Below are 24,036 nucleotides of genomic sequence, written 5' to 3'. Positions count from 1 at the left end.
TACAAGCGTTGAACTTTTCCTTTAAAAGAAAAAAAAAAGATACGCCAAGACTTTACATTGATCAATTATTTATGTGTTTTGGTCCTTTTTCTTGAGTTGTCCCCATCTTTGTTTCAGGTGTCAAGTCTGATTGAACAAAGAGTTTCATAATATTGTATCTTAGGTGTTTAAATTCATTATAAGGAGGTCAAATGCTCATATACAGCCCAGGTGACCCTGCCCAAAAGCTTATCTCAATGAGTGAATATGGCACAAGTGCAGATGCTTTTATTCACTCACAGGCAGTCAGTGGTCTTAATAAACTGCTGGATATCCCACTTGGAGAATTTTTTAATTGTTGTTTTTTTAATATTAGATTTCTCCAATATTATTTTAAAGAAAGTTGGAAATCTAGACTATAATTCTCTATTTTGTATTTTTTTTTTGGTTTTGCACAGTAAGAGCAGATATAAAATTGTGTCCAGAGCTGCGTCACAAAATGAGGAGGTGGTTTTCCACTGAGCGTTTGACAAGACCAGCTAAACGAGCCACAAGCACGCCTCAAACGCTTACTTAGGGAATGCTTTATTGAGCGCAATGTCTCTGTTCAGGGGCCGAAGGAAATTCACAGCCATTAAATTAAACATTGTCCCGTAGCCTGTTACAGGGAGCTGGAGGAGGAAAGCCACTCTTTTCAGCCAATCCCTCAGCACCTCTGAAAAATAGATGGTGAGAAAATGAGGCTGGATAATTGATATCAGGTCAGTGATCCAGGGAAACCGAGGTTTAGATGAAGAAAAACAGAAACTGTGTGTATACTCTTTCTAAATGAATGTTAATTCTTCTTCTTCTTAGTGAAACAACAGGTTGATTTACCCGCACACCAAAGCGCTGTTGTATCTAACTGTTGTGTGAAAGGCCAAGGAAGAGAAAGACAAAGCAGAGTGAAGAGGTGATGAATATATTAACTGGAGACGACACAGGGTGGAGGAGCCAGGGCTTAGAGGCAGTAAAATCCTCACATTAACCGATTGCTATGGATTTTCCCAAGCTTTAGAAAGAGGATCTGCTCCAGATTTTGTTAAACCGATCTAAAGGAGCTGATGTCTAGGCCAACATGTCTGTCCAAGGCAATAGTAATATGTGTGTGAGTGAGTGGTAGTGCGGGTTATAGCGTGTGTGTGTGTGTGTGTGTACATGCCAGTGTGAGTGGACAGAGAGGCAGGCAATAGCAACCACAACCACTTGATGTTCAAAGAGAACAGATCAAAGGACAGCCCCTTACTTCGGTCTCCTTCCTCAGGATTAAAAAGATCATCAATAGTAATGGGCTCAGCAGTGCAGTGGGCAAACTGGAGAGAAGCATGAGCGGAAGCTGATAGGTCTCTCCTGTGTGTGTGTGTGTGTGCGTGTGATATTTTGGTGGTTTGCCACGGGGACGAGAGGGAGCACAAACCATAAGTGCGGGCTGTTTTTCTGGAGCTGGTGCCTGAACCATCCTTCAGAAACATCATGCAATATTCACCACAACAACGTCTTCACTTCTCACTTTGGGCTCCCAGTCGATTTCCAGTGATATGTACGATTGTGTGTGTGTGCGTGTGTGTGCGTCTGTATGCTTGCTGCTCCCGCATCACGGAACAACAGATATAAACAAAACTGCAAAAGATGCGTCTGTTTACTTGGCAGGAAGTTACCATTAGAGAAAAAGACAGAGAGAACGTTCTAAATGTCTGTAATGAAAAAAAAAATGAAATTATATAATGTATACTGTTCAAGCCTGTATATAAGAGCCAGCTTTTTCTACAGGTATTGTGCATCTGCACTTTGCGCAGTGAGCACTGCAAAGCGAGCACTGTACAACGCCAGCATACATTAATGTTCCAGCACATCTCTATTATGTGTGCATGTTTATGATCTGACAAGGTTTCACATCATTATGCAACTCAAGATGGTGGCTGCCAGTCATATTGTCCTATCACTGCACTACTGCTACATTGATATGTATTACTGCATTATTTTTACTGATGCATTACTGTGGAAACAGCAAACTAATTAGAATGACTTTATGTACTGCTGGGTCGTTTCATCTGTGATAATGTGTGATATTTTATAAAGAACATCATCATGTAATCATTTCAAAAAACAACTAAACTTTACAAGACTGATATGTATAAAACAATTAGCGTAATCTTTGGACCCCGTCAAAAAATATAATTTTCAGGTTTTCAAGGAGTGTTAATTAAGTTTTAGCAGTGTTAATTAAAGCGTCCAAAACCACCTGCGAACCCTGTATTTCACACGCTGCACGAACAGTGGGTGAAAGTCTGAAAATGGTAATTACGATAACTCCCACATGACGTGAACGTAGCGGCGGTGGGTGGCAAAAAGGTGTGGAGTGAGACAGGCAAAATGTAGTTGGACTAAAATCTTTTCTTATTCTCCCTCCAGTCTCCCTCTCTTCCTCTCCTCTTCAATCACGGTCTTCCCCCAGGAGGAGAAAAAGGAGAGGGAGCTAATTAATTACAGTGACTGACGACTTGGTGGTGAAGATCTAAGGAGGTGATGAATTGTGCTGTAGAACAACTATGACAGTAATCTGAACCAATCCTCTACCTTCACTACCAACCACAGTGAACTGCTCTCCACATTGCCTCATAATACATCACTCGAACCCAACGTCCCTGAACTGTTCGTTTGAGCCTCACACACACACACGATTTCAGGATACAATGGGTCTCGGCAGCAAATGAAGGTCAAGGGTCAGAAGAAGCTGACAGCCAATCCCATCGAGCTATAGAAGCCCATCAGAAGATTGCCAGTTAACCGGTAGCAGCAGCATAATGTTGGATCATCAGCGACCACAAAGCAGAATAATGCCTCCTCTCTGTACTTTCACACCGTCCATTCATCATGTGACAAACTCAGGCGCCAAAAATGGATGTTCATTAAATTGCCAACAGCTGTGGAGCTACTGCTGTAGGCGTGTGTGCTACATAACACACACATGCACACACAGACACCTCTGCTTGGTCACTTTTTACCTGAAAAGGTGTTGTCTTTACCTTAGCAGCAACTGATTACAGGTCAAGAAAGTTGTATCTACAAAGTGTGTGAGAGATGCAAGACAGACGGGTGAAAGAGAAAGAGAGCATCTGTCTCACTACAGCATTACAGAGCAACTGTCTAGCTTGAAAACCAGAGTTTAGTCCCTGTAACACTTCATCTGATAGATGGTTTTCATTATCTCTTCCTTCCGCAGGGGAAGGAGCTCCGGATGTCCCTCACTTGATCTTATCAGTCTCCTTTTGTAGATCAGTAACTACCACCACACAATAGAACAATCAAGTGATTTGTCCATTGCCTTTAATTGTATTGTTAGCCTGAAATGCCAATAAGATGTCTGATAATAAAACAGCTGGGTGCAACTTCATAGTTGGACTAAGCCTATTAACTTGAGAGGGAAATTATAGTCAGGAGGAAGTCAGTTGAAGCAAATTTTAAACGGCATTTAATAAATGTTTGCTCAGTCAGTGGTAAGCCCTATGAATTTATTGAACTAGTTTTGCCATTCTTCCAATTTGCAGTAAATGTGTTTAATTAGCTGACTGTAACCTTGCTGGCTGGGTTTGGGGAAATGCTGTCTTTTAATTGGCATAATTAACAAGGAATGGAAGAGAAAGCCATTGTGCGTCAGGCGATGATGACTCAACGTGCACAATGTAAGGGAATGACGGTTGGATTTGCAGTGGGAAACACAGAAGCACCCAGTGCTGGATGCCAGCCCCACTCAGCATCAATACTGCATGCAGTAATACTGGAAAGCCAAGCGCTCCAGACCATGAGGCACACAAGAGGGCTAAAATAAGACCCAGCAGCCACTGAGCTTTACAGCTCGAATAAGCTCTTATGTGGGGAAAAACAGTTCTGCATTCATCATATTGTATCTGAGAAGAAAACTGGGTCAGATGGATAATAATGCAGAGGGTTTGGGTCTGCGTTTGCATAGTGAAACTAGTTTTCACTCAGCTAAACAAGATAACTCTTTTCAAATAATTAAATTTGTTTGTGCAAGACTGATTTTCAACACAAGAGAATTAGAAATGAGAGAATTTGATATGATGACACTGTCCAATCCAATGTCCAATCTTTATGCAAGAATAAATCTGTTTGCAGTAACTACTGTTCTAATTTATTTATCTTTCTCTGCTGACACTATACACACGCTGCTGACACACAGCACATCTGTAACACCTAGTTTCTATGCACACACATCAATTTATAATGGGCCATGGATTATGTATGTTCACACATGTTCATGAGAACATGCGTGAGTTTAATGCATGTTCCCACCGACCTGTGCTGCTCTGGATGGTCCTGACTGTGGTGGTAGTGCGCGGGGGTGAGTTGGTCCTCCTGCTGCCCACTGTGACACCTCCCTCCTCCTCTTCCTGCGAGCAGCCTTTCTCTATGGCACGCACGTAGCTGTGGCTCCGCATGCGGAAGCAGCCAGGCATGGGCAGGTCCAGGGCATCCACCGCCTGCGACTCCATCTCACTGAACACTGACTCACAGACCGCCTCGATCTGCCCGTTCACCTCCACCTCGCTCACCTGCGGAGGAGCGGACACATGCAGACATACGGTATGTGCACGCAAACACCCAGACAAAAATATGCACACAGGATCACCCCCATCCATGCACAGGGAATAAATAAATAAATAAATATACACAAGTGGTCACCAGCACAGTGCAAGACAAAGGAGTATGGACAATATACTACAGAAGCAAAAGCCAAGGAAGTATCTCTTAGTGCAGCTCACTGTTACAGAGCAATTCCACTGATTAAAGCTTCACTAGGCAGGAGTTTTATGTACAAACACACTCAAATCACAAATTGGGCACTACAATAGAAGACAGTGTTCCAGTATTCCCACAATTGGAGGCAGGTCGATTCAACATTTTAGCCAAAAATAAATACTATTGTTACATATGGACACTTCTCTGTACACAGAGAAAAAAAAACTCTGAATGGTCTTTTAAACAAGAGCGAGAGAATCCTCTTACTGAGATCTGGATTTTTGTTATTTTGACTCAAATCCATTAGAAATAGGCAATCAAAACATGAATTCACAGTGAACTCTGTTCTCAGACAGAGCAATTTGTTGTTCTTTGTTAAAGCATCACGGACTAGATAAGCTGTTAAACGTCAGCACACTGTGTTCAGTTTAAAGACACACATACTTTCTGAGCACGTTAATTCAGATTGGTCAGACTTCTACCTCCACACTGTCATGTGAAGCTTTAAGCCATAGAGAGGTATTTGCATATACTTAAAAAAAAGAAATATATTGGAGAAGAATAAAAGAACATCCAAGGAGTGCAGAGGGGGAGGAATCACTGCAGGGTAAAACTTCAAAGGGCCATACAACAGAGTGAAATAGTACAAGTGTTGTTATTAAAGGTGAGAATTAGGAAGTGTCAAAGCTGGGACTACTGGGATATGAGATGAGACTTGAGGAAATCTAACTACGCCTACATCATCAGCTAGAGCAGTTTGGGTTTCAAAACAGGGTCTAAAGCAAAAAAAAAAAAAGAAGAAGAAGAAGAACAGGAAACTCCTGCTACAAACTTGTGAGATGGGTGTGTGTTATAGATTGGGCTGTGTGAGGGCAGATAAGTTGAAACTCCATTCCATTCCTCAAAGTTGTCTTTGTTCAACTAATCCAATTAAAGAGAAGTTTGCAAAATGTCTGAACAGAGAGCAAAACATAGGAATGGGATGTAGCCAGGGACTAAAGCTGTTGGTCTGGGTGTTTGTCAGTGAACAGAGTGTAGGGTCAGACAAGTGTGAGCGCCTACTGTAGAGCTTGGAGTCAGAAAGGTTTGTGGACCTCAATTCAATCCGCTGGTGTTAAGCCTCTTTTTTTGTGTGTGTCAGCTCATCCTCTCTGCACACACGTGTCAAATATGAGAGTGAGTGAGTGAGATAGAGTCCCTTGTAGCACCTTTTTATTCGGTGGCATTTTTGTAGATGCCAGGTCCAGTGCGTCATTCTCCTCTGGGCCTGCTCCATGCCAGCACAATGAAGGGACGTCTCAAGGGTCCATCATTCAGCCGGCGAGACAAAGTGTTGCCCCTGGGCTTTGGAGGGGAGTACATATCCCTGTTACCCCAGGCAACAAGGTAAGCTAAGCTCCCCTGTCACTCCAAATAATGTAGAGTGCTCAAAATCAAAATGACTAACATCTTATTTTGTGGCAGCTATGACAATAACAGACCTCCACTGGCTGAGTGTTTCCTGGCCAATTCTTCAATATGTTCCATAACCATCAAATCAAGGCAAATGCCCATCATCATTTGGAGCCGATCCCTATTTCAATTATTCCTAAAATTCATACGGCTGCATGTTAATTCTTGTTTTTCATCTCTAACATCCACAGATGCCAAATTGAGGAGAACATTTTTAGCTTGTCATTTTGCTTCACAAAGTATGCCAAGGCAGAAGGAGTATATTAGGGTGAAGGACGGGATTGAGGGGGGTTCTGCATGTCCTCCTGTTTAATTAGTGAATGTGAATATGCCTGTAATCATCTGAGCTCCAGAAAACAGCACACAGACATATACACTAATTGGGAGATTGGGTGTTTTCGTACTGTTGTTTCTTTGCCGGATGGTGACCTGATTGTTAATTCAGGCCTCAGGACGGCTACGGCTGGGATTTCCTCCCCCCTGCACGACCTCATTGGACATAGCAGTGGAGGTACAGGGGGTGTAAGGGCCAAAGGCAGAGAGGCACGGGCCCCTGGGTGCCACTAACCTGGCTGATAGTGCTCATGGCTCTCATGTAGCTCTCGTTTCGTGAGCGGAATTTAGGCGAGGCCAGCAGCCCTGCTGGGTCCAAGCTGTCCAGACTCCTATTGATGGAAACCTCACTCACCGCCCGCAGATAGCTGTGACTCCGGATCTGCAGCTTGGGCGAGTGCTCTGTAGAAATCCTGCCGCAAGAGAAGGAACGAGAGAAAAAAGGAGGGACAAAAAAGAAGAAAAAGTCAAAGCAGGAAAAAAAAAAGGTGCTTAGTAGAAAGTGAGAAACAAATCGAAATAGAGGCAGAAAAGGAGAAGGGGAAAGAGGGAGAGATAAAGTGATGAAAAGAGAGTGAGAGAAGGTATTTGCAAAGTACTTGGCAGTGTGTATGAACCCAAAGATATGGATCAATCCACAATTGCTTCAGGAGACACCCTTATCTAATCAACAAGCACAGTACTGTTGAGAAGCACTCGCAGTAGCTTAGGTTGCCTGTCCTTGAAGCACCTTGTAAGCTCTTTCTAAGACACTTAACGGTGAGAACACTCACACGTACTGAACTTTTTTCACATTAATAAAAAAAAAAAAAAAAAAAAAGACCCAAGGATCGGCACAAAAATAGAAACACACATGCACAAAAGCATCCCCTCTCCAAGGAAGATGAATAGGTGTCTCATTAGCTCTCACCTGCCTCCAATCGGATCGCTCAGCATGCTTCACGCCTGCCTATGTGCATGTGTGTGCTTGCGTAGTGTGTATGTGTGTTTAGGTTACGCAGCAGTTTGATGCGAGCTAAACAATTCATTAATCAGGGGAAATCAAACCTAAAAAGCTGACTTGCTTTCTTCCTGATGAACATCGTGGCCTACTAAACCAACTTACAGGGAACAAAGTGCATAGAGAGAAATAAATACAGCACAGATTAGAAAGCGAGAAATAAAGGTCCAAAACCCTCAGTATTTCACATTCCGTCTCTCGCTTTCACATGTGGGTTTGTAAAAACATTTTCACACACAGACACAGACATACTGTACACATACACAACTCTTACTCTCTGCCTCCAGGTCAGGTCTGCTTTAATTATGTATTTCCTCCTAAAAATAGAGAGCGGTTAGCACAGCCAAGCAAACTAGATTACTCATTCTTGAATGGAAGAATGGAGGGGAGAGGACAGTGAAGAAAAACAGGGAAATTGAAGGACAGAAGAGGGGAATATGGGTAATGATTTTGGAAGAATAGTTATTCTGAAATATATCTCCATGTAAGCTAAAAGTCTTCCATATCAAATGATGAAATATTGCTGGCCCAGGCCCTCAACAACGACAAATGTAAGCATTTACTGATCAGACATCACTATCAACAGAGCGCCATTACAGTTTTAAAATTGTTTTCTGATTTCACATTGTGATGGTTGAGGTTTGGTGAGGTTTAGGCACAAAAATACTTGGTTAGGGTTATCAATAATCAATTAATCAAGAAGGTAATCGACAAAGTAACTGCTAAACAATTTGAAACTATAAGAGAACAAGTCTATATATATATCTCTATATCTCTCTCTCTCTTACCACGTTTAATAATTTTTCTGTTCTCTATTTTACCCACACAACATGTCTCAAACTTTCCTTCTGGGGCACCATGCTCAGTTGATGACAGTGATGAAAAGGAACATCTTTAAAGCCGAGAATAAAAAATCATAATGTATACCCCGAGCCTCAGAGATTTGTATGAATCATCCATATCAGTCACCCGGACTCTGTGACTGTGGGTGATGCACAGTGGAATAAACTCAAGGAAGAATCTACCTACACCATTATCTCTATCCACATCTCCACTTGATTTCCCTGTGGGGCTGATTATAGGCAGGACCAATGATGTCTATTGTGGCAACTTGAATGGCAGACCCAGCCTGTAATCAGTACCACCTAAGGGGGGAGGTCAGCCTGTCCCAGGGTGCCCCTCTATGGAACAAGTGACATTAATGAATACATGCTCCTCTGGCAGTCAGGAATAAAGGCTGTCTAAAGCTGTCTGCTGTGTTCTACTGCATTACTGACAATTACTGCACACCTAGATTTGTTGTTTTCTTATCTGTCTTCTTCCCCATCTTCTCCACCATCTCACTTTGTCCTCAAGTTTGCTTCACCTTGTCTCTCCTGTCAGCCGGCTCCTCCTGCTTCCCCACTTCAGAAGCCTGCTCTGTCCATCTGCCCTGTCCTCTTCTACCGTGATTACAGAAACCTATTATTCAAGATGTCTGTTCTCGGTGAGACATTAAAAAAAAAAAAAAACTTAAAATCTAGGCCAGGGATAAATGAATTTGCAGCAAGTCACTGTTGGTGAGTGAGGGGAGCAAGAAAGGATGTAGACAAACAAGCTTCTAAACAAGCTTCTAATCCCCATTGCTTAAATACATGCTTCAGGTTAGCTTTGGATTGAGAGTAAACAAATCCAACAACTTCTCAGTAGCAATTCTTCACTAGTCAAGGACACAAAGGTCAATGAATGGGCTCTGAAACATATGGAACAACAAAGCTGATTATTTAATCATTGCAGAGTGTGACACAAGCTTGTGCCAGCTCCCAAAAGCACAATGTGAAAACAAGATGTCAGCTGCTCCCGCCTCATTCTCTATCTCCGATGTGCAGAACTGCGGCTTGGTTTGTTCCACTGGGTTCCATCAGATGATGGTGGCGTTCCCAGGGCCAAATTCAAGTGATTAGTGGGCCTCAAGCTGCACCACTTGCAGTTACATAATGGGGTGTGTGTGTGTGTGTGCCTATGTTTGTGCAACGCGTAACAATGACTGAGCTCCCACTGATGTTCGTCTCATCTCTGTATATTACACAGCTAATCAGTCACAGCCCTGTGCTGCAACATAAGACTTGTGTCCCCAATTCGCTCACTGTTTCATAGTTGTATGGTGGAAAATATTTTAATTGGATGAAAGATAATATTAAATTAAGACAGTTAGGTCCTGAGTTGAAATGAAATGGTGGAAGGACATGTGCATTACCCAGCAAAATGACTCAGGACACGGCAACAACATTACAGCAAAGTCAGTGGAGCAAGAAAGACGAGCAGTTAGACAATGAGATGGGCTGTAAACAAGCGGATAGTCGGATGATACAAACCACATTATTTTAACGTGGAACCAAAAGTGAGCACACTGAACGTTTACAAGAAAGTTTGGGTAATTTTACTGATGGTCCTTGTTGTGTGCGCGTTTGTGTGCGTTGTAATGTTGCCACATCCCTGATTGGTGATGAACATTTTCAGTACAATCTTCAGTACAAACAGTACAACCCAAAATTTCCAGTTACATTCTTCCTTCTTCTAGTATGTGATTCTGATAATTGAACCACCAGAGAGAAATATGAAGTCAGAATATGTTACCGCTGAACTTCTGGTGTTAGCCAAGTTAACTTTCATGGACTTAACTGTGGACAATGTTGTCTACTTGATGTTTTTTTAACACTTTGTTAAGTCAGATATCTTCTTAATGGACTCCAGTACAGCTAAATACTTTATGAGCTCATGCTGGGAAAAAGTATGCTACTGAGCAGATGATGTCTTATACAACCAGAAACAACTTTAGGAAAATCTTCAGATAATAAAGCTACGCTTTTAACCACAGATCTTTTACAAAGAGTTTCTTCGGGGAAAGAGAAAATATTTGATGATGTTTTGAACCCACAATGCATTTCTTGAGAATATGGCATCTATTTCTGAAGAGACTTCAGTGCATGAACAGGCATCATGGCTGTTCAATTAGGGCTCAGTCTGCTCAGTGCGTCTGTGTGATTGTAGAGATACAGAGGCCAACTATGAAGACAGAAGTGTGTGTCTGAGTTGCCAACACAGAACAGGTAATTAAGCTGTGGCCACTGAGAGTCAGGGACTCACATGAGCCAGACTGCTGCCGGGAAGACACGTGAGCAAAGCTGACTGCCTGCATCTCCCTCTGTTTGTCAAGTTTTCTCTTTTTCTTCCAATCTCTTTATCTCTCCCGTCTGTTTCGCTGAAACTACACAGTCTGACCACAGGCTTTCAGCACACTGCATCATTATGTTCAGAAGCTTGTACCGTATACATGCTCAAAAATAATATACTGCACAGGCACACATGCAGTTAGGCCATACATGAACACACATACTTTAGCAAACGTTTAAGTGAAAAATTCATACTGAAAATTAATGTTTCGGCCCCGGCACACACTCACTTGAGCGTGGTCATCTCTGTGAGGGACGGCTGCGTGGCCTTCAGGTAGCTCGCTCGCCGTGCCTGAACCTTGGGTGAGGGTTTGGGGCTGCAGTCCGAATCGCCGCTGTCTTCTTCTGCCATGGCCTTGATGTAGCTGCCGCTGCGCATCCGCCGGCACGGGATTTCATCATCCTTTCCCAGCGGAGAGAAACTGCTCCAGTCATCCTGAGGCACCTGTAGAGATGAAGTGAGATAAGGTAAAGGGGAAGCGAACACAGGTCGCCTTCCAGACTTCAGGGCTCATAAAGACACACTCACATAAAATAGACACAGCAAGGCTGAAAGATTTCCTACACTGGCCTAATATAAATATCTTTATCACACGGTGCACTTAATGTCTTAAAAGAAGCCATAGTAACAGTATCACTTCAGGGTATACCTTGATCATACCATAAGCTTTTGAGTGCCGGAGGCCTTCTTTTGTCTGTCCTGTGATGTATGCGGCATATCAAATGCAGAGAATGAACTGTTTTGACAAAACGTTGCAGTAGCCTGGCCTCTGTCTGCTCTCCTGACTTTTCACACACACTAATGAAGGTAGAAATAAAAGGAGGCAAAGCTATCTCCCAACCCTAATCTAAAAGAGAGGGAGTCAAAGACATGAGAGAGAGAGAGAGGGAAAACAAAGGGGGTTTTGTTCAGCAGAACCACTGCAGTCCCAACGTGAGTGGCTGTTAGGGCACCAGCTCTGAAGTGAAAGAAATGAGATACAGCGCGAGAAAAAAAAAAAAAAAGTGCACGAGAATCATTCAACAGACTGGTGTGTAGCTAGGAAACCAAGCTGACCTTGATGTCAGGGGCAACCACAGACTGTGTTAACATCTTGGGAAAGACCGGGTCTGTGATGACGTCAGAAGAACTGAATTACTGTTACTGAGAAAACGCAATAAAAAAAACCTAAATGAAGTCATGCTTTTTAATCCCATAACCTTCACCGTATAGTACAGTATATTTAAGATGTCCAAACCTGTGAATGTTGTAAAGGTGCACGAAAGGGTTAGGCACTAAATTAAGTGTGTGCCTGTAATTACGTGTGTGAGCAAACACTGGATCTCATCCCAGTGGGTGAAGCAAATAGCATGTCAAGTCCTTGTTTTAAGGATTCAAGAAACGTCTGCAGAGTAACTTGTCAGGCCGCTGTCCTTGAAAGCCCATTCCCCCCCCCCCCCCCCTTTTCGTCTCTCTTTCTAGAAAAAAAGCGATGGCTCTTTTAGGCTGGGAGAAATGTTGCCGTACTGCAGCGACAACATCCCTCCTTGATCTGCTCACTTCGTTTTTCCAGGCTGTTAAAATGCATAACTACACAGAACTTTCTCTCTTTCTCTTTTATGCTCCCTCACTCCGGCTTTCTGACTTTTACTTTCTCCATTCACACCTTCCTCTTTTGTCCTTATTTGCTCTCCTTTGGTCCTTTTCCTCCAGTAAGCACGCACACACACACACACACACACACACACACTTGTACACCCTTCCTTCTATTCTCTCTGCCTTGTGCCTTGTATCTCCATTTCTCCCCTCAGGCTTATATTTGCGGCTCACCACGATGAGAGGAAATATATGCAATCTGAAACACTTTTATCTTTTCCAAAACAGAAAAAGAGAAGACGGATCAGGTGGGTTGATGTGCCTGCATGCATGTGCGCTTGTGTTGGTGTGCGTGACGACTGGGCTTGGCGACAGGAGCATTTTTATTTTCCTTTCTTTGTCTGCTCACCTCTGTCCCTCTCTGATCTCATCGTAGTGCCCTACTATTGCTTCGTGAGCAAGATATACACACGCTCATGCATGTCCAACACAGCTGCTTTGACCACTAGCAGCAAAATGCCATTTATGCACAGAAAACAGATGAGATGGGTACTTCTGGTCTGCTTTCCTGTGCTTGTATACTGTAAAAACAACAGGCGGGTTTGGGGTAACGCTAGGTGAACTGACCTGTCAGACAATGTACGTAAAATCAGCTTAATCCATTATTCCTCTAGTAAGGTAAATACAAAAGTTAAGTTCATGATCCTGAACAGAACAGAAGTAATAGCATAAACATCCACCTGCTCGTGCATTACTATTTCCCTGCACAGCGGCACAAACACAGTGGAGCCGATTACATGTGATGATTATGCAAAATGGTTTATGATGATAAGAGGGATTAAGTCAACATGAGACCAATGATCATTTGAGACAGGGAATGACAGAGTGGGTTCTGGGCCAGAGCCTCCCTGATCAATCTCTCTAACTCGCCCAGACACACACACACACACACACACACACACAGATACATGCAGGAAAAACAGAAGTATGGAGGAGCAGTCGGCAACGGGTGATGCATGAAGCATGACATGCAGGGGGTGGGGCTGTTGTAACAGTCCTACCTGTAGGAAGTGGCAGGTGCGCCCCTGCTCTGCTTTCACTAGAGCTTTATCTAGGTTGACTGAGGCCTTCTGGTAGACCTCTCTTGCTCTGCTCACCGTCAGAGTTGAAGACCAAGAGCTCTTCTTCAGCTGCACTTGGCCATCCAGCGTGCCCACCAGCGGCAGCCCTCCGCTGCTGCCCCCAGAGCACGTCGAACATTTCACATCGTTGTTGCTGCGCGATGTCTTGAGAGAGTGAGCGCTGATAGTGTTATAGGACTCCATAAAATACTGCGACTGAGATTTGTCTGGGTGACGTCCCATAGTCATGACCCCAGAGGGCAGGCCTCCACAGCTGCCCCCGTGGTGATGGTGGTAGAGGCACATCTCCCGGTCAAGTGTGTCATCAGAGCTCCAGTAGCCTGAGATGGCAGTGCGCATCTTAGGCTCTGACTTTGAACGGTCTTTGCTTTTACTGCGCTTGCTGTGCTTCAGGGTGCCAGAAGACGAAGGAGGATCATCAGGACTGGATTTGCTGCCATTCATCCTCCCACTCCCTCCTCCTCCAGTCCCCGAGGGCCCCTCCAGGGAGTGGGACTTGGTGAAGAGCTTCTGGACAGAGTGAACAAGGTGGCGGATCCGACCAGGGCTGTCACTGCGTTGGTGCTCTACCGCAGTGCGTTTGTACTGCAGCGTGTGGTAGCCTTCACGCCGCACCGGTGCCTGGCGCTCAAATTGCTCCAGCAGGTTAGAGGGGATACGGTTGTTGTTTCCTGCACCTCCTCCACTTCCCTTACTACTCCCTGTTGGCCCTGTATAAGGCACTACAGCGCCACACTCCTCCTTCAGCTCATGGTGGGAACTGTAATGTCTGCGGGGGAAGGTGCAGCTGGCCAGATCAGGGTACGCGTTGCACTCAGACTGGAAGGAGTTGCGCTGGTTGTAGCAGGGGTGGTCAGCAGGGTGAGTCTCCCCAGGGTTGAGGAAGTAGGACCGACGATCTGAGTGCCCCAGGGTCATGGAGTCGTAAGAGGGGTCGCAGGTCACCGTGTGGTGGTGACTACGGCTGCTGGACAGGCCTTTCATTGTCATCGTGGCCGGGTGGACGTGCACATCCAACTGCTGCTGCGGGAAGTCTGCACAGGCCCCAGAACTAGTTCTGCAGAGAAACACACAGCCATGAGGAAGAACAGACAAACAAACAAAAAGAGAGAGACAGCAAAGAGAATTATAAATATCTCGTATTTGCATATGCTCAAAGAACAGTGTAATGTCTTCATCTGCTTTAATTTGAAGAAGATGCTTTTTGGCACTCCTTCACGGATGAGAAAACTTGCTGATGTTGACGGGATCTTGGGCCTATTCTTCTCTTTCAACCTTTTATTTTTGTCCTTCAAAACTTCAAAAGGAGCATCTCTAAATATAGAAGCTGCTTGGCATGTGGTCCCTGACATCCAGATCTGTCCTCAAGCTTCCTCTTCCACTTCCCTATTCGCTCCGGTAGCTTTCAGTGAAAAAGTGACAGGGGATTGAGGAAACAGAGAGAAAGAAAGGAAGAGGAAGTATCAAGAAGAGTTCAAATGTATTTCCAGCTCAAGTGTGTGCTAAAATTGTTCAAGGATACTATTAGAAATGAAGCATCAGTGTAACTCAGCCAAAAATTCAATGAGAAATAGGTGAGGTGAATGCAAAGACACTGGCATCCTCTGCAAACTCTTAATACCTCAGATGATTTCACCAAAACTGCCCAATGCAGTCTCCTCAATTCGATTAATCAATGAAATTCAATGAGCAGTGGATGTAACAGATCTGGGAACACTCAAAAAGTGAATTTATTTTTGCTTTTCAGTACACCTGTTCAGTGTGCGTGAATGCACATCCCCCACCCACAAAGACAACAAATGATCACAGCCTGCTCCTACACTTTCCCCATATACCTCTAGTTCTCCTCTAAGGGCAAACTAATTGGCTAGTAAAACCCAGCTGACAGTTTCTGGGCCCACCGAGGCAACCGGCAATAAACGACCTTTTCCCTTACATGGTGACATGAAAACAATAGCATCCATCAGCGACCTTAAACTGCCTTCCTTACCCATCTGGAGCTGTGGCTGGCTAGCTGCTGAACCCACATTGTTTCCAATGGACTGGAGGTGAAGCTAACGAGACAATAATAAGAGCCCACGCACACCCTGGTGTAGCACTGTGACAGCAGTGTGGCTGAGCCTGTGCGAGGAATTCATTACTGCGATTTATAATGCACTACCAAAGGCCACTGAGGTAAATATAAAAAAAAAAGAAAAGAAAAAGAAATAAAGGGAGGAGGAAAAGGGGGGAGAGAAAGGGTTGGGGGAGATAAGAGCAAACGAGGGAGACAGAGCAGAGGAATAAAATATCATGTCAGTTCTTTACATAACTAGAGGACACTGTGTAGGGCACATGCTGGATGTATTTATGTGTGTGAATATAGAATGAGTCTTATTTATTATTTTCTGTGACGTGCCTGTAAACTGGGTGCTGGATTAATTGAAAAATTGGGGAAATTATTCATGCAATTTCCTTGTCTGTACTAAACCAGGGGATCAAATCACTCTGGGAGAGAATTAAGCCAATATATTACTCTCGTATTGTTACAGGGAAAATGAAAAAATATAGTGGTCAACCCCCATCCTCATCTGCAATATACTTCGAAGAAGGAACTCTCACAGAGCACACTATACATACAACACAGACATGAATAGTGTCCGCTTCTTGCAGGGCACTTAAAAAAAGTGGGATGTGTCCAACTAAAGGTATTCATTGCAGTTGACAGAGATCCCTTCTATTGGCCGCTGAAGCACAGAATGTGACCTAAATAAAAAGGCCCTTGCGGTGATCCACAGCAGCGTGTTTGTGGCACAGCTGTCTGCAGCACTGCACTAAAGCTGAAAAGCTGAAGTTGGGTCACGCTGGCTTTCTGCCTGCTAGCCACACACACAGACACACAAACACACACACACACACACATACACAAACACTTACACACAAATACATAGTGTATCTGACAGGCTGCATGTCCATGCTGAATTTTGATGCTGCTAGCTTGTAAAGTGCAGTTTATCAACAAGAAGAGGAGGATCTGCTGGTTCTGCTGTGTCTGTTGGGTACAGCCTAGAGTGACATGAGGAAAGCTCATAGATAGCTGTGGTGATGTATTATGCTGTATGTCCCTTGTAGATGACTGACCCAGTTATGTCTCTACCTGTCTGGTCAAGCCAAATTCGTCATTACAACAGAAATAGCAGCAAAATATTTCAGTCATGATACTGACGTAATCATTTTTTGTGGGTTGTCACATATTGTGAGAAAATAATCTTTGTCAATAAACACCTCTTCAATGGAAAAAATCTGACTGACAGTGACACGCCCCTGCTTCAACATGCAGAGAAACCCAAAGCCTGACAGGTCTGCCAAGCCACGACTGGACAATCACTGGCAGATAGGCTTAGTGAATGGTCAACTGTCCCCATGGGACTTTGTCTCAATAAACCACACCAGCAGTACAAAAGTCCCACTGTAAGAACTACAGTGCTTACACACAACCAACACAAAACCAACAAGAAAACAAATAAAAAAGACAACAAAAAACACCCCAAACAATTTGTTCCTTCTACTTTGTGTGAAGAGGCTCTGAAAACCACAGAGACTTCATTACATTTAGAGTGATTGTGTGCCGAACAGCAAGGTGTGCAAACAAAACACAGGAGGAGATAAAACAAGTCAGGCTATGAATGTTAATGCCCATTAACACCTGCACTGCATCGGCACAGCAGGCTAAATTCTATTTAGATGCCATGTTTCTTTGGGCTGAGATAGATAAATGGAAAATAGATTTTATTCTTCTTTATCATCTAACACATTAGCCAAGCTCAGACGTAGACTCACAGCGGTGAAATCTACTTAATTCCCTTTACTTCACCCTTTGAGACTCACCGCAGCAAATAAACAAAGGTGGTAGGTAAATGCAAAGTAACATTGACTTACTTACTGCATACCATCTTTGCAGGAAGTGGTGAAATCAATATGCCTTAGTGTGAGAAGACTGCTGCAGCTTCTCATGCTGGCAAAATAAAAGACCGCTGTACAGATTGCAGTTGGTCTATCTTCTTCAATCGACATCAAACGCTGGTTGCATGACGGAGCTCAGGGCTTACAGAGCTTCTGTGAGGCCTTTAGAGGCCACAAGGCTACAAAAGGTCTCTTCCTCTCTTTCAAACCTGGCAATGATTTCTCCAAAGGTTGAAAACATTACCAATCTCCTTTCCACAGGGGATCAAATCGCCCCAGTGGATGTGGCTCATCTCCTGTGTAAGTGTGTGTGTGTGTGTGCACCTGGGTGTCTGTGTGGAAGAGAAGAAAGAGTACAGCATTTTACCTACAGTTTTCAGGTCAAGTGATGTTTTGACTTTGATCCAGCAAACATTTGCAGTCCCAGGCTGCTGCATGATATTACTGCCCGGATCTAAGGGTGAAGATATGGTGCACACAAAAATGTGTATGTGTCTCCATGGGTTTCAGTGTGTGAGACAGAAAGAGGATGGCAGTCTACCCTTGTGACTTTTAGTGCATTGAACCTGTACATAAATGAGGGAAAAGAAAAAAAAAAAACTGCTACAATTATCGTAGTGCAAATTTCTTGTCATGCTCTTTCAAACTTGACAGATTCGACCGCATATATGCTGGATACACGTTTTTTTTTTTTTGTTTTTGTTTTATCTTTTTGGAGTTTTTGTGCTTCTTCTCTTTTTTGTTTCTGGGACGTCCATTCACTCCTGGCAGTATTTAGCCATGCAGATAGATTCGGTTCAGTTTACACAGGTTTTAAAATCTCTGCCTCTGAGACTTCTGCTGATAGCAAAGTACAATAGTAGTTAAAAGAATTTTGTTTTTTGGCGCTCCAAGCATTTAAACGTGACCTTTAAAAAACTAAACAGTAACACGTCTTTCAAGAACGAATGCCCCAGTTACTCAGAATAATTCACAGACATATCTTTTTTGAACTAATTCAACAAAACTAAATTCCATTTATCTCCACTCTAATGGGGTCTGGGAGAAAGCGCATGTCTCAAAACCTTGGTTGAAGTGACCCTTTAAAAATCAAGCGCAAAAAGATAATTGAGTTGCACGTTCTGGACTAAATAAGATAATTAGTGTTATGCTTTTCTGAGCGGAAGAAGTCAATATAGTGGAAAATAAAACTGTTCGCTGTAAAATACTGAGTGACATGAGAAAGTACTAAATGCGCTGCCTTGCTCCAGACAGACAGAAAAAACACATACGAGTTATATTCTGATAGTCTGTGAAGCCACTTTAACAGACACACTCACAGCAACTTTAACAAAACTCACCCATATTTATAAATATTTAATTACATGAATATTTGAAGCTTTAATATATCAAAATGTAACACAGACACTGGAGAGCTGCAGCTCGAAGAGAAGCGGTAACAGTGACAGAGAGGGTTTTCTCATTGTGAATGTGTGAACAGTGCATTAAAAAAAAAAAAAAAAAAAATCCCTAAGAGAATGATGTCGTAGAACATTTTAAAGACAGCCAGGGGCCAAAAAGCCGTTGAGGGAACTGTTAATTTTTTTGTGTTTCCGGATTATGTAGAAGTGGCTTTTAGGGATGTCAGGAGACGCTGAGAACCACTAACTTTAATGTCTTGCTGTTAAAATGACTCTTAAATGATAGATGACAGTCTCCCTTGACTGTCCTGTCTGTCTACAGCAAGGCAACATTTTGAAGGAAAAACTGCAAATGATTGCTTTTGATTCACATGATGTGCATCATAAAAGATATGAATGTCTGCAAAAGCAATATCTTGATAAAAGTTATATATAAAAATGGGGAACTGATAGAAATAAAAAGCTTTCAGCCTTCCTTCTCATCTCATGGACAGGCATGTTCACTCACAGCGTGGTTTACACAAAGGTGTTTCAAAATTTACACCAAGGAGGATAAGGAGCCATGCAGTATATCTTTACTCTATCAATGACTGACAGCTTACATGACACATTTCCTTTGTAATTTCTATGCAGGCTTTGTTCAAACACTCATAAATGAAATAATGGCTTGGCATCTCATCAAAACATGTTTACTAACCTGACAAACAAATACATCTTTACAGCACATCTTTAAAGCATTTCTTCTTTTAGCCAAATGGATCATTAGACCTTGCCATAGATGCAGTTTCACCTGAAAGCCTAATAGGCATGTTTCTGTTTACTGTATTATTTGCATTTTGAAAACATATGTCTTCATGGATGGATTGATGTTCCCCGTTTCCACAAGACAGCTCCTTTGTCACAACCAAACTAATTAGGCTGACTGTCAGGGTCTCTCTGACAAATGGAGAGACTGTGTTGAGTTATAGCTCAGGACCCGCCAAACACATTCTGGAGACAAATTCTTCTAGTGATGAGGTCTATTTGATCAAGGTAAACAAATTAACAAAGGCATTAAGTCTAGAGAAAGCCTAGTGTTGTTTGTCTCAAGCAGAGCTGTCACTGAGGCTCTCGCTGCTTGTTCCAAGAACTTCAACGACACAGACAAAATGTACTGTCTTTGTCAAAATGCAGCAACGGAGGAAACCAAGCATGAGATCTGAAGGTCATTTTAAAGTTAAGTCAGTGACTGCGGGCTTTGAGAGTGCATTTTTATGTACAGCTCCGCAAAAACCTTTCAAAATTACAATTCTTTTGTGTATAATTTCTGATACGCTTATTTATCTTTAATTTTCTCTTGTTCTTTTATTTCTATAACAGACCACGGATGAAAACATTTCATCAGTGGAATTTTATTTCCAAGCAACCACTGAATCCCAAAGTGACAACTTATATGATATTCATGTGGACATTTCATGTATAAAATGTAGCTAGACGCAATAAAATATTAGAAAAGTTCTGACTGTAAGATTGCTACGCTGAAAGACCTTCTTCCCTTTTTCCATAAAAATGGATGTACTCATTCAGGAATCCTTTGATCTTTTAAGGAAAAAAAAAATTGAGCTGAGTGAATCTGACACTTGGCTTTGACTCCATAACAAAAGGCCTTGACACCACTGAGATTGCTATTGTATGGCTTAAGGTTGAATCCATCACGGACATACAGTGGGAATCAAGGATAAAGAGGACAACCCCTATCTGTTCTTCACTTTAAAGGGTGAAGAACAGATAGGGGGGATAGAGTTAGATGTGATAAAATACCTTATATAAAGCAGTCATATGATCTCAAAGAGGAATTGACTAAATTCTAAGCTCTTTCTAACAGAGGTGTGTTACCAAAACCTCGTCAAATGAAAGCAACATTTCGCTTTTGTTAGATATTTGTAAAATTAACAACATTCTGTTCTTACCTTATACAAAAACAAAATATTACATTTCTAATGATGTTTGAATTAAAAACACAGTATATAATCACAAGAGGATGCACACTGTACACCAGCAGTGGGAGTTCCTCAAATGCCCTGCGCACTGCTTTATCAGTAAACTAGGCTTTTGTTGTTCTCTTTGCTGACGTAAAATGGAAAAACCTGGCGAGCTGTGCTAAAAATATGACACCAAACCATCTGTAAAGTACAGTAACGTGAGTAGGTTTGGACCTAACACAGCTAGATGGTACCTTTCATTCACATTCACACCAATGCAGCTTTTTTTAAAAACTAAACTAAAAAAAATCCACTGATTAGAGATTGTCTGAGTTTATGACCACATTTTTCAAGAACCGAATCTTTCTCTTTTCAGATCTAGATAAAATATACTAGATAACAACAAGAGTGAAAACACACAAAGGGATTACTGATTGTGGATGTTGTTTTATTGCCCAGGAGCCAAACCAAAGTAAGTGTGTTTTAGAGGATAATAATGCTATATGAGTAAAAGATCACTTTGAGCCTTTCTGAATGATCTACCTCTGAAAACCTAGATATTACAGTGCGAGAAATTACTTAGTCTTTTCTCTCTCCTCTTTTTTAATAAAGTTCAATAAAGCTATCCATAAAAAGCAGCCAAGGAAATTGGACAAGGGAGGACAGCATCACCATGGAAACAAATGGATTTTCTGGTGGAAAACAATGTGTTTTCACCCCAGCTAATGAGAACTCATATGTACCAATCGCTCTGGGATCATATGTGCGGACAGCAACAGAAGTCGCCATTTCTTATGCTTTATATCTTCATGTATCCACAGGGCATGCAAGAAATTGTGAAAAATGACCAAATCCTGCCTTATCATCCTTTTTTTTTAAGAGGATTGAAATTTTAATTTGTCACCCATTACAAAAAATAGATAAAAGGTTTCCTATTGTTTTATAAAGGTTAAGGTAAAAAAAAAAAAAAAATACTAAAGTGCTTCAAAGAATATTACAGAATTCACCAGGATATCACCCTGACTTCATACTGATTGTTTGTGTAGGCTAAGTTGATCTGATATTGACTTGAATTGCTGATGGACTGAAGGAGCTGTAAGTCAAAGATGAGCAAAAAAAGGGCAAATGAAAATAAAGCTTCCATGCAACAAACTTACAAAGAATAAAATAAGGAATGATTGAGTCTGATGGCTCTATTTTGTGGTTTTGGGTCCCCTTAGAAGGAACAGTCACTGGCAATCAATACAGACTTCTTCTTTATCTTATAACAACAAATTTCAATCCTAATGGAAGTGGACTCTTTTGGGATGATAGTCCTCTGATGCACAGAGGACAAGAGATCAAATAGTTTGATGAGTATGAAAATTATGTTAATCATATGCTGTGGCATTTACAGACCACAAGATGTCAACCCAAATAAAAAACAATGGAGGATACGTAGGCTCCAACCAAAGCGCTTTAAAGCCCCCTCCTCCCAGAGCTTTCTGATGTCAGAATTATGGGGGCTGCATTCGCTATGTTTTACAACTTTCTGAAACCGACAATCTGGCAAGCATGCTCATTTCATTCAGTACAATACACAATTACTTCTGTCACGGTTCATGTGTATAAATGAGTGCAGTGCCAAGACCGCCAAAGTGTGTGCCATTATCCCCATCATCACATCGAGCCCTTCCCTATGACAGCAGACTGTTCTATACGACTTCGAGTGTGGCCATTATATCCACTCTTATCAACGCTTATGCCTCCAGACGCTGTCACATGACATGTCAGCAAACTTCTTTACAAGAATAATCTGGCCTTCAGACAACGCTTTCCATCACAGTCATCGCAAACAAATTAATATCTTTTGGTGTTAATCCCTCCAGTAAAATTTCAGAGAATTGAAGAATCTATGCCAAGTAGGGCTGAGGCTGCTCTGGTGACTATGTGCAGCCCACTGCCTTGCTAACACACTTTGTGGGTTTTTCTGTTAAAGTGTCACCCATCTTTGCATGACTGCTGAATATAAAGTAAGGGATAGGGATATTGTTTATGATTTTGCACTAGAATGACAAAAATATATACCTCAATTGTATGTTTAATGGTATGAAAATGAAGCGCTTCGATCCTTGCGCTTAATATGCATTTTATCACAATTCCTCTCAAACTGGGACAGCGTAACACTCAAAAAGCTATTCTGAGCCTGCCAACACACAAACTAATAAAACATCAGGTAAAAAGCATCCGCCTATGTTTGGATATGCACATTTCTATCTGTGCTCACACAGAATAATAACCTTCATGTTTATATTCTCGCTTAAGAGCTGTGAAATCTGGGGCAACTAATCTGTTACTACGTGGAACAGGGCTGTGACGGTTATAACTAAATCGAACCCGAGAGAGACAAGCTCTGTGTGTGTGTGTGTGTGTGTATGCATCTCTGTATGTTCTGCGTGACACACTGCAGCCTCATCCACCAACTGCAGCCATGACCCACATGTGAAAAAGTTGATGCTGCTAATGGCAGTGTAAGGCTGGCAGCTCTTTCCTCATTGTGGTATTTCTGCTGTGTTCACACACTTCAACACAAAAGAAAGAGCTGCTGCTTCTTCATGATGTGATATTTCTGGTCATGTGCTTGCTTGAGAACAGCACATAAAAACTTAACATGGACAGTTAAACTTTACAAAACATTTTTTTTTTTTTTTTTTTACTCGCTAAAAATGTGATCCGTTGTAGCACATGATTTGCAGACCATTGACTTTTTTTCCACTACTGGAAGAAGCAGTGTGGTTATGTGCATGCACTTGATTGTACAGTATGCACATTATAGTCACTAGGCAATGTCAGGCAGCATCAGCATCATACTACTGCCAGAGGCATCCAGAGCGTCAGGTGATTTCAAGCAACTGATTCTACAGTTAATTACATGTCAGGAAACAGAACTGAACTTAAGTGCACGCAGCTAATGTGTTAATATGCTTTTAGCTAATGTAGTCTATATATCTACTAAATGTACTTCGCCAAACAATCTATCAAACTTTCATTAGACAAAATGTGCTGAGCAAAGATTTAAAAATGTATTAGCAAAGTGCCAGTGAAACCTAATACCAAACAATAATTTCTGATGTGCATTTAATTGTGTGATGAAACAACACCCTACAGCTCAGAAAATAATTAAGCTTGCTGAAAAAAAAAAACTGCAAAAGAAAACAGGTTTGGCTGTCGGTTTCTTTTGGGGAAACACTTTACATAAT

At 42.1% G+C, this 24,036-nt stretch overlaps 1 protein-coding gene across 1 annotated transcript in view; it reads right to left on the bottom strand.

Moving 5' to 3' along the window:
• Window positions 1–14,484, bottom strand: part of dlgap1b (discs, large (Drosophila) homolog-associated protein 1b) — a 42,190-nt gene extending 27,706 nt beyond the window's left edge. The window contains exons 1-4 of the mRNA XM_041065442.1: window positions 13,414–14,484; window positions 11,007–11,221; window positions 6,800–6,977; window positions 4,337–4,592 (exon numbers count right to left, since the gene is read on the bottom strand). Of these exons, the coding sequence (XP_040921376.1) occupies window positions 4,337–4,592; window positions 6,800–6,977; window positions 11,007–11,221; window positions 13,414–14,484 (1,720 nt within the window). The remainder of the gene's footprint in view (window positions 1–4,336; window positions 4,593–6,799; window positions 6,978–11,006; window positions 11,222–13,413) is intronic.
• Between the last annotated feature and the right edge of the window lie 9,552 nt (window positions 14,485–24,036).

This window comes from Toxotes jaculatrix, chromosome 20, assembly GCF_017976425.1.
Source record: "Toxotes jaculatrix isolate fToxJac2 chromosome 20, fToxJac2.pri, whole genome shotgun sequence".
Lineage (NCBI taxonomy): Eukaryota > Metazoa > Chordata > Actinopteri > Toxotidae > Toxotes > Toxotes jaculatrix.
This window is presented reverse-complemented; position numbering and strand designations above follow the sequence as displayed.